Genomic DNA, 16,053 nt, shown 5'->3' with positions numbered 1-16,053 from the left:
AGGAGGAGGAGGAGGAGGAGGAGGAGAAGGAGGAGGAGAAAAGAAGAAGAAGAAGAAAGAAGAAAGAAGGGAGAAGGGAGAAGGGAGAAGGGAGGAAGAAGGAGAAGGAGGAGGAGGAGAAGGAGAAGAAAAGAAGAAGGAAGAAGAAGAAGAAAAGAAGAAAGAGGGAGAAGGAGGGAGAAGGAGGGAGGAGGAGGAGAAGGAGAAGGAGGGAGGAGGAGGAGGAGGAGGAGGAGGAGGAGGAGAAGGAGAAGGAGAAGGAGAAGAAGAGGAAGAAGAGGAAGAAGAGGAAGAAGAGGAAGAAGAGGAAGAAGAGGAAGAAGAAGAAGAAGAAGAAGAAGAAATGTAGGAGTCAGGAGACCTGCCCCTAACCAACTTGGACCTTGGTAGTAGCACATCCAGTTGGGGGACGGCAGGGAGAGCTATCTGCCCTGTATAGGCAATAAAAGGGTGCATTTGACCAGGTACAGTGCCTCATGCCTGTAATCCCAGCACTTTGGGAGGCCAACGCAAGAGGATCACTTGAGGTCAGGAGTTTGAGACCAGCCTGGCCAGTATAGTGAAACCCCATCTCTACTAAAAATACAAAAACTAGCCAGGCATGATGGCACACATCTGTAATCCCAGCTACTTATGAGGCTGAGGTAGGAGAATCACTTGAACCTGGGAGGTGGAGGTTGCAGTGAGCCGAGATAGCGCCACTGCCCTCCAGCCTGGGCAACAGAGTGAGACTCTGTCTCAAAAAAAAAAAAAAGAAAAAAGAAAAGAAAGAAAAAAGAAAAAATTGTATTTCTTACAATTCTGGATGCTGGGAAGTCCAAGGTCGAGAGGCCACATATGGTGAGGGCCTTTTTGTTGCATCATAACATGGCAGAAGGCATCACAGGGCAAAAGGGGGTCACAAGAGAGAACCAAAGTGGCTTTTATAACTAGTCAACTTCCATGATAACCCATTAATCCATTAATGGGTTAATACATTCAAGAGGATTGAGTGCTCATGACCCAATCACCTCTTGAAGGCCCACTTCGTAATACTGTTGCACTGGGATTCAATTTCAACCTGAGTTTCAAGAGGATAAACATTCAAACCATAGCAGTAAGTTTTAACTTGAAGTTGGCCCTTGGTTCACTTTCACAATCCTGAAACTTTGCTTAGGGCACTCTTAAACTATAATCTCAGGGTAAGCTGTTGGTGGAAGGGCTGAGGCAGGGTTTGCTTGTCTGACACCCCAACATAAGCTACTGTGTTTTACTGTAAGTATGCAAATTAATGTTTAATATGATCTTGAGAAGGTCATGGAACCCTCTTTGGGTAGTCTCTTCTTTTGTAAGTAGTGATAATAATATCCAACTTTTAGTGTTATTGTGAAGATTAAAAATACTCAGTTAACAAATATTTGTTGAGCACCTAATATGTGCAGGTTCTGTGCCAGGAGCTGGGGATACCTCAGTGAACAACCCAGACATGATCCCTGGCTTTGTGGAACTTACAGTTGTATGTAAGTTCCACAGGTGGTGGTAGAACATTCTATTGGCTTTTAAGTATGTTATATGCTATGAAATAAAAATGTGGTTATGGGCTGGGCGCAGTGGCTCATGCCTGTAATCCCAGCACTTTGGGAGGTCAAGGCTAGTGGATCACGAGGTCAGGAGATCAAGACCATGCTGGCTAACATGGTGAAGCCCTGTCTCTACTAAAAATACAAAAAATTAGCCGGGGGTGGTGGCACGCACCTGTGGTTCCAGCTACTTGGGAGGCTAAGACAGAAGAATCACTTGAACCCAGGAGGTGGAGGTTGCAGTGAGTTGAGATTGCGGCACTGCACTCAAGCCTGGGCGGCAGAGCAAGACTCCATCTCAGAAACAAACCAACAAAAAAAGTGGTTATGTGTGTTGGCAGGGAGAGGGCAGGCAACGAAAAATGGGAGTATCTTACAGAGGGCCCTAATCTACTCTAAGGTTCATAGACTTCAGGAAAACTCTCCGAGGAAGTGAAGTGTAAACAACTTAAGAACTGAATAATGAGGTCCCTATGAGGAAGGACATTCTGGGCAGGGAGAACAGCATGTGCCATGATGTATTTGAAGAACTGAGAGGAATCCAGTTATGTCTAAGAGCTATGGGCAAAGATCTTAACAAGGAAATAAAACAATTATTTTTTCATGATAGAAAGATCATTGTAGAGAAAAAATTAGAGGAGAGAGAGTAAGTAGAGAAAAAATTAGAGGAGAGAGAGTATTAAAGAAATCTTTAAAAAATGTAGCTCAGTTTGTTTTACCCCACTCTGTCCCCTTACTTAGAACCTTCCACTGGATTTCCACTTTTTACCATGGTCTGTAATTTCCCTGCTCAGTCTCCAGCCTCACTTCATCTCCTATCAGCCTCCCTACAGGTTATTCTACTCTACCAGCCTCCCCCCAGATTAACCCCCACCACCACACCGGCCTTCTGCTGCTCTAATACGGTGTTTCCTGTGGGGCCTTTGCACTTGCCATTCCCTTGCTGGCATGTTCATCTTCCAGAGTCACAAGACTGGCTCCTTGTCATCATTCCAATCAAAGCTCAAGGGTCACTTCTTCAGAGCAACTTTCCCTTGAATAGCCCTAGCTAATGTTAAGTTGCTCCCCAACCCAATTATCACTTTAACCTATTTGTTTTCTTCATAGCTTTTACCATTTGTTCATTTAACTCCAGGACAGCAGGGACTCTGCTTTGTTCGCTATCACCCCAGCACCTAAGGTAGTACGTGGAACATAGGAGTCATTCAAAAAATATCTGTTGAATGTGAGACTGAATGGAAGCAGCCACTTCAGGAGGCTGTTGCAATGGTCCAGGGAGGAATTAATTATAGTCTGGATTAGTGCAGTGGCAATAGAAATGGAAAGAAATGGGCATAAAGGACATAGATTTTGGAGGCCTCTTGAATAGCTGGGACTACAGGTGTGCACCACTGTGCATTGCCAATGATTGATTTTTTTTTTTTTTTTTTTTGAGACAGTGTCCTGCTCTGTTGCCAAGGCTAGAGTACAGTAGCACAATCATGGGTCACTGCAGCATTGAACTCTTAGGGTCAGGCAATCCTCCTGTCTCAGCCTCTCGAGTAGCTAGGACTATAGGCGCATGCCACCACACCTGGCTAATTTTTAAATATTTTATAGAAACAGGATCTTGCTATGTTGACCAGGTTGGTCTCAAACTCCTGGCCTCAAGCAATCCCCCCACCTTGGCCCCTCAAAGTGCTAGGATTACAGATATGAGCCAAAGCACCTGGCCTGATTGATTTTTTTTTTTTTTTTTTTTTTTTTTATGTAAGGAGTAAAGGAACGGCAGAAGAGTCAAGGATGACTCCTGGGTTTCTGGTTTGAGTGGCTGACTGGACAGCAATACCACTGAATGGAAGGGGAATGCTGGAGGTGGAGAAAGTTAAGACTATGAGTTCAGTCCAAATGGAGACATCAAATATATGGGTAGTAATATGAGCTAAGAAGAGAAATCTAGTCCTAGACTACAACACAAATCTGGGAGCTGTCAGTATATATATATATAGACACTAACTGAAGCCATGGGAGTGAACAAGGTCTCTTAGAAGAACTTGCAGTGAGAAAAGATAGAGGTAGAACCCCCAAAGGAGGCTGAGGTGGAGTAATCAACAGAGATAGAAGGCAAACCAGAGGGTGACATCAGGAAAGCCAAGGGAATAGGTAAAGAGCAAATGACAAGGAGGCCAAAGTGTCCATCAGATTTAGGAGTAAGAGTCGCTGTGATTTTTTTCATTTTTTCTTTTTCTTTTAGACACCGTCAAGCTCTGTTGCCCAGGCTGGAGTGCAGTGGCAGGATCTCAGCTCACTGCAACCTCCACCTCCTGGGTTCAAGCGATCCTCCTGCCTCAGCCTCCTGAGTAGCTGGGATTACAGGTATGCACCACCGTACACAGCTCATTTTTTTTTTTTTTTGTATTTTTGGTAGAAACAGGCTTTTGCCATGTTGGCCAGGCTGATCTCAAACTCCTGACCTCAGGTGATTTACCTGCCTTGGTCTCCCAAAGTGCTGGGATTACAGGCGTGAGCCATGGCGCCCGGCTCTGTGTCACTGTGATCTTAAATGACTGCGAGAGAACGGAAGTAGAATTCAGATTCTAATGGGCTGAGGAGCTAGTGGGAGGTAAGGCACTAAAGATAGCAGGTGTAGACAACTCTCTCAAGAACTCTTGTTGCAATGGGAGGAGAGAGATGAGACAGTAGCTGGAAAACTAGGTGAGATCCAGGAAATGCTTTTTAAAGATAGGAAAATCCAAGTGTGTTAATGCTGATGAAAAGAAAAGAAGCCAGGCTCAGTGACAAGAGCCTGTAGTCCCAGCACCTTGGGAAACTGAGGTAGGAGGATTACTCAACCCCAGGAGTTTGAGTCCAGCTTGGGCAACATGGTGAAACTCTGTCTCAAAAAAAATGAGGGGTGGGTTGAAGCTACTGAAAAGAGAAATGATAACCTGGGAAGGATAACCCTGAGTGGAAAAAAGATGATATTGGCCAAGGACAGGAAGAGAGACACCTCCTTCAGTATAACAGGAAGGAAAGTGAAAAGAATAGGTGTAGAGTAAGTCCATCTCTAGTGCAGGGCAGACTGCTTCACCTACAACTGTTGTTCTGTTCTACACAGATAGATGTGGCCATGTTAGTAGTTTTGGTTTGGTGGCAGGCAGCTGAGTTCATTCCCATCTGATGGCTTCTATTTTTTCTGTAAAGTTGGAGGTAAAGTCATCTGTTAAGAGTTTATGCAAAGTGAAGGATGGAAGTCTGAAACAGATGATGAGAGTGGGAGAAGACGCATACTAAAGAAACACAGTAGCCGGGCACGGTGGCTCACGCCTATAGTCCCAGCACTTTGGGAGGCCCAGGCAGGCGGATCACTTGAGGTCAGGAGTTCAAGACCAGCCTGGTCAATATGGTGAAACCCCGTCTCTACTAAAAAATACAGAAATTAGCTGGGTGTGCTGGCATGCACCTGTAATCCCAACTACTCCAGAAGCTGAGGTGAGAGAACTGCTTGAATCCAGGAGGCAGAGGTTGCAGTGAGCCGAGATTGTGCCATTACACTCCAGCCTGGTTGACAGAGTGAGACTCCATCTGAAAGAGGACGGAAGGGAAGGGAAGGAAGGGCAAGGGAAGGGAAGGGAAGGGAGAGAAAAGAAAACACAGTGGGACTGCTATGTGCAAGAAAAGGATTAATGTTTATAAGGTAACTGGCATATCACAGTTGCTCTATAACCAATAAATAATACCTGCCAACATTATAATTGTTAATATTGGCCAATATTACAGTCACTGGCCAGACAGAAGAGTCTACTCTGAATAAAGGAGATTACAGTCCTTATCAGCAGGAACTTGTATACTAGGACTTGTAGCCTTTATGAATACTAATAATTAATACCATAATAATATAGCTCATCATTTATCATGATATGTCTGCTATTGGTCCTTACATTTGCACATATGTTGGTTTTGTCTCATCGATTAGAATATGTTTTATGAGAGGAAGATGGTGTATTTTAAATCCTTGTATCCTTTAAATTTTCTTCACCCAGGCCAGGAGCAGTGGCTCGCACCTGTAATCCCAGCACTTTGGGAAGCTGAGGCAGGAGGATCACTTGACCCAGGAGTTTGAGACCAACCTGGCAACGTAGGGAGACTTTATCTCTCCTAAAAATTGTTTTAAAAAATCCAGGCGCACACAGTGGCTCATACCTGTAATCCCAGCACTTTGGGAGGCCAAGGCGGGTGGATCACCTGAGGTCAGGAGTTCGAGATCAGCCTGACCAACATGGTGAAACCCCATCTCTACTAAAAATACAAAAATTCGCCAGGTGTGGTAGCAGGCACCTGTAATCCCAGGTACTTGGGAGGCTGAGGTGGGAGAATTGCTGGAATCCGGGAGGCAGAGGTTGCAGTGAGCCGAGATCATGCCATTGCACTCCAGACCAGGTGACAACAGAGAGACTCCATCTCAAAAAAAAAAAAAAGCCAGGTGTGGTGGCCCATGTCTGTAGTCCGAGCTACTTGGGAGGCTGAGGTGGAAGGATCGCTTGAGTCCAGGAGTTCAAGGCTGCAGTGAGCCATGATCGTGCCACTGCACTCCAGCCTAGGCAACAAAGTGAGATCCTGCCTCTAAGAAAACCAAACTTTTCTTTACCTAGTATTATTTATAAACTAATTCGTTTTCGGGTGTTTTTTCTCTGGTTACAACAGCAAGCAACTGTTTCCTTACTTTAAAATGGTCAAATAGATTTATATCTTCTTATCTTATCTGTGCAGGCTAAAATTTCTGAGTGCAAAGAAGTATGAATATAACCATCTACAATAAGAACTATTCAGTTTTCACAAACAAAAGACCTACTATTTACTCACCAAGACAGAATAATAAAATGTTAGCTGACTAGTACTGCACAACAGCACATAGCTTCTAAGAAAATGTTTTTATTCATGGCCATGCACAGTGGCTCACGCTTGTAATCCCAGCACTTTGGGAGGCCAAGGCAGGCGGATCATTTGAGGTCAGAAGTTCGAGACCAGCCCGGCCAACATGGTGAAACTCCATCTCTACTGAAAATACAAAAATTAGCTGGGTGTGATAGTGTGCACTGTGGTAGTGCAAACCTGTAATCCCAGCTACCCGGGAAGCTGAGGCACAAGAATCACTTGAACCCAGGAGGCAGAGGTTATAGTGAGCTAAGACGGTACCACTATACTCCAGCCTGGGCAACAGAGTGAGACTCTGTCTCAAAAAAAAAGAAAGTAAAATGTTTTTATTCATCATGAAGATTTCAAACTGGAGGTAGGTGAAGGTATATAAAAAATCTGCATGGCCAGGCCTCACACCTGTAATCCTAGCACTTCACGAGGCCAAGGGAGGCGGATCATGAGGTCAGGAGATTGAGACCATCCTGGCTAACACGGTGAAACTCCATCTCTACCAAAAATACAAAAAATTAGCCGGGTATGGTGGCATGCGCCTGTAGTCCCAGGTACTCAGGAGGCTGAGGCAGGGGAATCACTTGAATCTGGGAGTTGGTGGTTGCATTGAGCCAAGATCGCACCACTGTACTCAAGCCTGGGTGACAGAGCGACTCTGTCTCAAAAAAAAAACAAAAACAAAAAACAAAAACAAAAAAAAAACTGCACATGTGCATCTGGCTAGTGGTTACAACAGGCTAAATTAGAGACAATGCTATGATCTTAGTGGTACAATACAAAATATATGGAGATAATATTTGTTCACCTTAATGAGTTCAAACTATCTTAGGACTTTATTGCTACCTGTACTTACTTTTTTTTTTTTTTTCCAGACAGGGTCTCACTCTGCACCCAAGCTGGAGTGCAGTGGTGTAATCATGGCTCACTGCAGCCTCAACCTCCTGGGCTCAAGTGATCGTCCCACCTCAGCCTTGTAAATAGCTAGGACTATAGACATGCACCATCATGTCTGCCTAATTCTTTAATGTTTTATAGTGACAGGGAACTCCCTCTGTTACCTAGGCCAGTTTCGAATTCCTGGGCTCAAGCAATCCTCCTGCCTTGGCCTCCCAAAGTGCTGGGATTATAGACGTGAACCACATCTGGCCACTACCTATACTTTGATTATGTGAGCCAATTCTAGCTGGAATAGGAATATGGCACTCTCAGCTGTAGTTCTGTTATGAGACACAGATGACTGGTACCAGTATGTATAATGGGTGGTAGCAGTAGTTGCATATTTGTCAGAAATTGAAGCCTCTTTGGATGGCAGTTCTCCCCACAACTCCCAATAACTCAAATTCAGAAATATATCTTACACAGCGAAATCTGTTATTAAAAGTAAACATTTTATTATATAACAAGAGTTAAAGTTTTTGAAAATTAACATCAACAAAACCAAAGCCATTCTAGGCACAACCAAAAATTTTTACAATCAAAACTACCTCTCACTTTTCAGAAATCTGACTGAAAACAAATGGTTGAATGTGCTGCTAACAGAGAGGGCCAAACGATGATGTCCATTGTGGCAGCTGAACAAAGGGAGACTTACAGAACTGGAACTGCTGCCCTGATAGCAACTGAAGCAGAAAGAGAAGAAAGTAGCTCACAACCAGGACACTTAAAACTTAGGCCAGGAGTCCATCTACGATCCAATTACAGTCAGTCTGACAAGTCACTCTGATCCAGCACGATTATCCTATGCACATGTTTTTTAAAGAACAAAAAAGGAAGTTTCAAGTTGGTGTGTATGTTTTTCAAAGACACAAACCACATCCTCTTTCTACTCAATTAAATTCAAGGGAAAGGGATTTTGATCTTTATAATCAAGGGCGATTATGACCAACAGTGTGTCATGGAAAGGCAAAATTACTAAAAAGCAATTCACAGCAGCATCTTCTGTATTCTCTCCATATTAAAACTGTTCTTTTTTTTTTTTTTTTTTTTGAGACACAGTCTTGCTCTTGTCCCCCAGGTGGAGTGTAATGACGTAATCTCGGCTCACTGCAACCTCTGCCTCCTGGGTTCAAGTGATTCTCCTGCCTCAGCCTCCCAAGTAGCTGGGATTACAGGCACCTGCCACTATGCCCGGCTAATTTTTGTATTTTTAGTAGAGACGGGGTTTCACCATGTTGGCCAGGCTGGTCTCGAACTCCTGACCTCAGGTGATCTGCCCACCTCGGCCTCCCAAAGTGTTGGAATTACAGGTGTGAGCCACCGCGCCCAGCCTAAAACTGTTCTTATGCTGACTCTATCACTTATTTAATCAAAGTTGGCATTAATTTCACTTTACATTTTAATTAACTATAAACAGTAACATTTTAAAAATTGAGCAACTTTGTCTAAATTCAACTCTTTGTCATTAATGTGTATTTAGACACTGGTAAATGTTTTTAATTCTGCTTCTGTTGTCTATAAACATGACTTTTGATCTACAAATGTCTTATATCTCATTACCTGGATGATTTGGACCAACCTAGTCGCTTCCAAAAACAGGGTTTTAGTTCATCTTGATGAAATATAAGAGGAAGGAAAAAACAACACGATTATTTTCTAGGTCAAAGGGTGCCAGTATTCATATTAGTGCTCCCTCTCATTTAGGGTAGACTGTTTTACCTACAATGGTCGTTATATTCTGCCAGATAGACTCTTTCTAAAAACACAGTTTATGGGTTCCCCTCCTAACATTCTATAGTTTTCTGCCACAGCAATGGACACTAATGACACTAATTCACAAAGTCCCTGTATTATCTTCTCAGTGAAATCAATACTATTAATAGCTAAATATCTACATGCTCTAGGCCCTATTGCAGTCAGGGTTCTGGAGGAGACAGAATGTACCCATGGCTGGTTCAAATAAAGATCCTTAATGAAGTGACTACATACAGAGGTTTATTTAGAGTTAAGGGAACAAACAAGGAATGTCAAGGCATCCAGTGATTAGCAGCAGTGGGAAGCCTAAGTCTGAAGGAACTGAGTGTTGGAAATGAGAGGTCAGTTACCAGAGCCTAATGAGAGCCGGAATTGGGATGAATGGGCTGCCTACAGAAGCCGCACTTGTGGAGGGACACCAGTTCTACCAGGTACAAGGTGCTGAAGTAAGCAGGGAGGCAAAGTAATACCCCCAACTTCTCTCTAGCCCCCTTAATCTTCTGCTGGGGCCTGTCATTGGCAAACAGGAAGTGCAGGAGATGCAGTCCACTAGAGTCAGCATTCTGTGGCACAAAGCAGGCCAGAGATGGGGAGAATGAGAAGGAAATCAGGAAGGGATGAAAGGAATACCAGATGATCTGAAAGAGTTAATGTCTCTTACTTCCCTGAGTAGGAAGAACTTAAATATGGGACAGCATCATTATAAAGGGCATATCAGAAGCAAGCTCTATCAAAATAGTTTTAAAATTAAGGTTAATTTATAATTTTCACATTACTTGTAGACTCCATTTAAAGTCCATAAATGTGATTTCTTACTGGATTTTGAAGCATCTATGTGAGCTAAATTTAAAACTCTTTTGAAGATGTTGGACAATTAGAAGCAAAACATTGGCTGGATGCAGTGGCTCACGCCTGTAATCCCAGCACTTTGAGAGGCCAAGGTGGGCAGATCACCTGAGGTCAAGAGATTGAGACCATCTTGGCCAACATGGTGAAACCCCGTCTCTACTAAAAACACAAAAATTAGCTGGGCGTGGTGGCACGCACCTACAATCTCAGCTACTGGGGAGGCTGAGGCAGGAGAATCACTTGAACCCAGGAGGCAGAGGTTGCGATGAGCTGAGATCATGCCACTGCACTCCAGCCTGGGCAACAAGAGTGAAACTGTCTTAAAAAAAAAAAAAAAAAAAAGCAAACGTCTCTCCAGACCATGTGCAAGATAATGATGATGACACTGGGCAAAAGCTTGCTTTGGAAATAGAATTGGATGTTATTACTGTTTTTGTGATAAAGCTATGATTGGCAATTAACAGAAAACCTGGGCTGAACTGCAGGGAAAAATAAATTCTCAAAGGCAGGAGGATTATGTATAGCATCTGGGAAACATTTCTAAATAACTTTGATGCACATCAAAGCCCAAGGACTACAGACTACATTATAAACACTCATTAATTCATACCTTCTTCAGAAGTCCCTAGAACACTCTCTGATTTCCTTCTCTCTGGCGTGATGCTATCTTCCCTTTTTCTCTTGTCTTCACCAACTTCTTGATCTTTGATATTTGTCTCCCTGTAACAACGATTTGGGGAATCAAAACATATGCACAACAGCCAAGAAAACAGGACTGTACTCAAAACAAAAGAAAAAAAACAACAACAAAAATATAATAGCTAGCACTAACAAGAGTGTTCTCTATGGACCAGGCATTGGTTTAAGTGCTATAATTTAACTCATTTAATTATAACTATATAAGGTAGTTACCACTGCCATCCCCATTAAGCAATGAGGAAACTGAGGCACACAGAAGTTAAATTACACATCTAATAATTCCTAGAGCTGGAATCTGACCTCAGACTCAGTATGCCCTAGACTCTGCTTTCAACCACTATGCTACATTGCCTCAAAGGAAAAAAAAGGCATTTTGCTTAAATTTTGATTGGTGTCCTTTTCAAAACCATCATTTATTTTATCATCTTATCTTCATTTCCCGAAACTCTCTCCTAAGTGAAATATGTAAATAATTTAAGTACCTCAAAATTTAAGACCACGTTTGTCAATCTATTAAGCAGAAACCATCCCCTCGACCCAACTGGAAACTCCTTATAGGCAGAGCCATCTTATCCCTCTTCGTGGTACCTCCAGCCCCTAGCACAGTGCTTTGGACATTGTCAGTGCTCGGTGGATGCTGGTTGAACCAAAATAACATTGTTTAGAAATTATCCTGTTTTCATGTGGTGGATAGTCAAAACAAAATATGTAAAATGAGAGAGAAAATAAAGCCAGCTACAGTGAAAAGGATTTTTCCCCTCTTAATATTTTCCCACTAATAGAATCACAGGCTCAAGAGTTGGAGGAGGCCTCTGGGTTATCTTCTGCCCCCGTTCAAATGCCCGAGACAGGGAATCATCCAGCCACTGCCTGAGCAGCAGTAACCATTACTAAAGTAAGTGTAAAGGCAGGCAGCTGTTCCCTTTATCAGATAGCTATGGCTATTAGGTTTGTGCTTTACTGAATAAAAATCTGTTACTCTGCAATTTCTAGTCACTAATCAGTCTTCTGGGGCAGAAAAGTAAGCTGACTCTCTTCACTTCACAATATTTCAGGTATTTGAGGGCAGCTATCAAATTCTCCATTCCATCTGCTCTTCTCAGGCTGAGCTTCTCAGCTCCTTCAGCTGTTCTCATATGACATGGTTTCCAGATCTCTGACTGTTCTGTGGCCACACTCGTGTTTGTTAATATCCCTTTTAAAATGTGACGCCCAGAATGGAGCCCCACATGGGTCCTAGGACTCCTCTAAGCAGCATATTACTGTCATCTGGACAGTACATTTCTATATATCCAGCATCAATGCTGCATTGACCTTTTCAGCACTTCATCAAACAGGCCTCACAGAGTCATTGCCCATGCCTTCCTCAGGAAGAATTTCTTGACTTCTCATCATGTCTCAAGATGCATGGCTCAGTACTGGGCATACAAAAATAAGACATACTTCTTGCCCTCAGTAAAATTATAGTGAGCAGAAGCTTCTGATGAAAACTTAAATTAGACCAGGTCTCACACATTCTGTAATTTTGGATCTTTGACCTTTATCCTTTACAGAATCTAACATTTCCACCTGTCAAGATGATTTTGAATCCTCAGACTATTACTCATCACATCAGCATTCATTCCTAGATTTGTGTTATCTAAAAATTTGATAAGCATGCCTTTTCTGATTTCATTCAAATGACTGATGAAAATGTCAAAGGTAGCAGGGTCAAGATACAGCAAACTTAGAAGCCTCTGTCTATACTGATATGAATCTGCTAATCAATATCTTGAGTACTGTGGGTGGTCAGAGGAAGAGGGGCAAATATGAGTGCAGACAGGTGGAGTCAGGACTGGCTTATCTAAATCAATGTAATGCCATCACCAGGCATTCATTCTCCAAGAAGTCTAAAACTTAGCCCCACTTCCCAAAAAAGAAAAAAAGGACTCCCTCTTGGGGAACAATAACCTTTCAGAGCCCTTGGGAAGGTCTTGTAGCTCCATGGTCTCCTCAGGTGGCTGCAGCCATCTTTCCAGGTCCTCATCCAGAGTAGAGTGAGCTCTGTTCAAGGACAAGTGAAGAGGATGGAGACAACAGTCATTTCCCATCTCCCTTGACAAAGATGCATAACACTTTAGAGTAGAAAGGGACCGTAAAACCTGTGCTTTCACTATACATATGAAAAAATGAGAGTTCAGTGAGATTGTGTTTGGAGTCATAGAGGTCACTTAGATCTGACTGAAATATGCACTGGTCGGGCGCGGTGGCTCACACCTGTAATCCCAGCACTTTGGGAGGCCGAGGTGGGTGGATCACCTGAGGTTAGGAGTTTGAGACCACCCTGGCCAGCATGGTCAAACCCCATCTCTACTATAAATACAAAAATCAGCTGGGCATGGTCGCATGCACCTGTAATCCCAACTACCTGGGAGGCTGAGGCAGGGGAATAGCTTGAGCCTAGGAGGTGGCAGCTGCAGTGAGCCGAGATCTACACTCCTAGCCTGGGCAACAGAGTAAGACTGTCTCAAAAAAAAAAAAAAAAAAAAAAAAAGAAAAAAGAAAGAAGAAATATGCACTAAAACAGTCCTTTAACCCCTTGACAAAAAGCCTTAGCACCTATTAAGATCACTGCTTCCCCAAGTCTGATGGTAGACTCTGTTCTCAATTCTAGGTCACTGAGTCAGTTTTCTACCTGAGGCTAGAACTATACATGCTTTCCTACATGTTTTCCCAAGAAAAGGCTAGAAGATGCAGGGTAGAGTATTTTAAGAAGGCCTGAAAATCCTGCCCATCTGAAAAAATATCTTCCACTCTGGCTTGGTGCCTAGATTGATCATTCACAGCACTGAGATGACTGAGCATCTGTGGAGCATCTATCTGTCGTCAGCACTGCTGGCCCTTTTGGAAAAGGAAGAGACAACAATAACAGTAGCTAACTTTTGATCACATAAAAAGAGCTTAATTTTTTTTTTTTTTTTTGAGACAGAATCTCGCTCTGTTGCCCAGGCTGGAGTGCCCTGGCACCATCTCAGCTCATTGCAACCTCCGCCTTCCAGGTTCAAGCGATTCTCCTGCTTCAACCTCCTGAGTAGCTGGGACTACAGGTGTGTGCCACCATGCCTGGCTAATTTTTTTTAAATATAATTTTAGTAGAGATGCGGTTTTGCCATGCTGGCCAGGCTGGCCTCAAATTCCTGGCTTCAAGTGATCCACCTACCTCGGCCTCCCAAAGGGCTGGGATTATAGGTGTGAGCCACTGTGCCCGGCCCTGTAATGCCAGCACTTTGGGAGTTCAAGGTGGGTGGATCACTTGAGTTCAGGAGTTTAAGGCCAGTCTGGGCAACATGGCAAAAACCCCATCTCTACAAAAAATACAAAAATTAGCTAGGCATGTTGGCATGAGCCTGTAGACCCAACTACTTGGCGGCTGAGGCAGGAGGATCACTTCAGGCCAGGAGGTCAAGGCTGCAGTGAGCGGTGTTCATGCCCTATTGCACTCCAGCCTGGGCAACAATGTGGGACTCTGTCTCAAAAAAAAAAAAAAAAAAATTGCACTAAAATATTACTTATCTTGCTACTGAGTTTTTTTGTTGCTCCCTTCAATTTTGTATCCAAGGAGTGTATCTCCTGAGCTCACCTTAACCTAGTCCTGGCCCCGAATAATAAGACAGAGGAGGTGAGCTGAAGTAGTTTACCCTACAACACAGGTAAAAAGAGAGCTCCAAATCAGGAACAAAGTCAGGTTTCTTGAGGCAACCTTGTACTTTTAGACTGAATTGTCTGGATGACTGCCCCCATTTTCTCTTCTAAGGCCTCTAACTAAAATGTTTTGAAGGAGACTGAAACTGTGTTTGCCTAACAAAATGAAGTAAAAATAAACAAACAAAACCCTAAAAACAACTCAAGAGAAAATAACAACAAATTAAAAATAGGCAAAAAATAAAAAATTAAAAAATAGGCAAAGAGCCAGGCATGGTGGCTTGCAGGTGTAATCCCAGCAACTTGGGAGGATGGGGCAGGAAGATCACTTGAGCCTAGGACTTCAAGTTCAGCCTGGGCAACATAGAGCCCATCTCTAATTTATATATATATAGAGAGAGAGAGAGAGAGAGGGACAGATCATACATATATATGTATATATAGCTATCATACATATATGTATACATATATACCTGTATATATATAGATCATACATATATATATGTATACATACACACACACACATATGCATACATACATACACACACACACAGAGCAAAGAACTTAGACATTTCTCCAAAGAAGATATACAAATGGCCAAGAAGCATATGAAAAGATGTTCAAAATCACTAATCATTAGGGAAGGGAAAATCAAAACTACAGTGAGGCACCACCTCACACCCATTAGGATGGCTACTATATTTAAAAAAAAAAAAGCCTCCACCCCCACAAAAAGAGAGAGAAAATAACAAGTGTTAGCAAGGATGTGGAGAAACTGAAACCCTTGTGCACTGTTGGTGGGACTGTAAAATGAGGCAGCTGCTATGGAAAATAGTGTGGCAGTTCTCAAAAAATTAAAAATAGAATTACCATATGATCCAGTAATACCATTTCTGGGTATATATCCAAAAGAATTGAAAGCAGGATCTCAAAGAGATATCCATACACTCATGTTCACAGTAGAATTCTTCACCATAACAAAAGGTGGAATCAACCTAAATATCCATCAAAAGACGACTGGATAAATGAAACATATTTCTCAGCCTTAAAAAGGAAGGAAACGCTGACACATGCTACAACATGGATGAACTTTGAGGACATTATGCTAAGTTAAAATAAGCCAGTCACAAAAAGACAAATACTGTATGATTTCACTTATGTAAAGTATCAACAGTAGTGAAACTCAGAAACAAAAAGCAAAATGGTGGTGGCCAGGGTGTGGGAAGAAGAGAAAATGGGGAGTTTTTTTTCTTGCTTTTTGTTTTTTTGAGACAGAGTCTCACTTTGTCGCCCAGGCTGGAGTGCAGTGGTACCATCTTGGCTCACTGCAAGCTCTGCCTCCTGGGTTCACGCCATTTGCCTGCCTCAGCCTCCGAGTAGCTGGGACCACAGGCACGCACCACCACGCCCGGCTAAGTTTTTGTATTTTTAGTAGAGATGGGGTTTCACCATGTTAGCCAGGATGGTCTGGATCTCCTGACCTCGTGATCCGCCCACCTCGGCCTCCCAAAGTGCTGGGATTACAGGCGTGAGCCACCGTGCCCGGCGAAAATGGGGAGTTTTTAAATGGGTATAGAGTTTCAGTTTGCAAGATGAAAAGGTCTGGGACATTACTTGCACAACAATGTGAATATACTTATTAATGTGATTGGACCTTGCACTTAAA

At 42.8% G+C, this 16,053-nt stretch overlaps 1 protein-coding gene across 2 annotated transcripts in view; it reads right to left on the bottom strand.

The window, feature by feature from the left end:
• The window catches only part of LOC111537637 (septin-4), a 70,544-nt gene that overhangs the window by 29,761 nt on the left and 24,730 nt on the right, over window positions 1-16,053 (bottom strand). For both annotated transcript variants that reach the window (XM_023204622.1, XM_023204623.1), the window contains exons 15-16: window positions 12,657-12,749; window positions 10,618-10,727 (exon numbers count right to left, since the gene is read on the bottom strand). In XM_023204622.1, the coding sequence (XP_023060390.1) occupies window positions 10,618-10,727; window positions 12,657-12,749 (203 nt within the window). The remainder of the gene's footprint in view (window positions 1-10,617; window positions 10,728-12,656; window positions 12,750-16,053) is intronic.

The sequence above is a fragment of the Piliocolobus tephrosceles genome, chromosome 16, assembly GCF_002776525.5.
Source record: "Piliocolobus tephrosceles isolate RC106 chromosome 16, ASM277652v3, whole genome shotgun sequence".
NCBI classification, from domain to species: domain Eukaryota; kingdom Metazoa; phylum Chordata; class Mammalia; order Primates; family Cercopithecidae; genus Piliocolobus; species Piliocolobus tephrosceles.
Note: the sequence above shows the minus strand (reverse complement) of the source record. Positions and strands in the feature narration are given on the sequence as shown.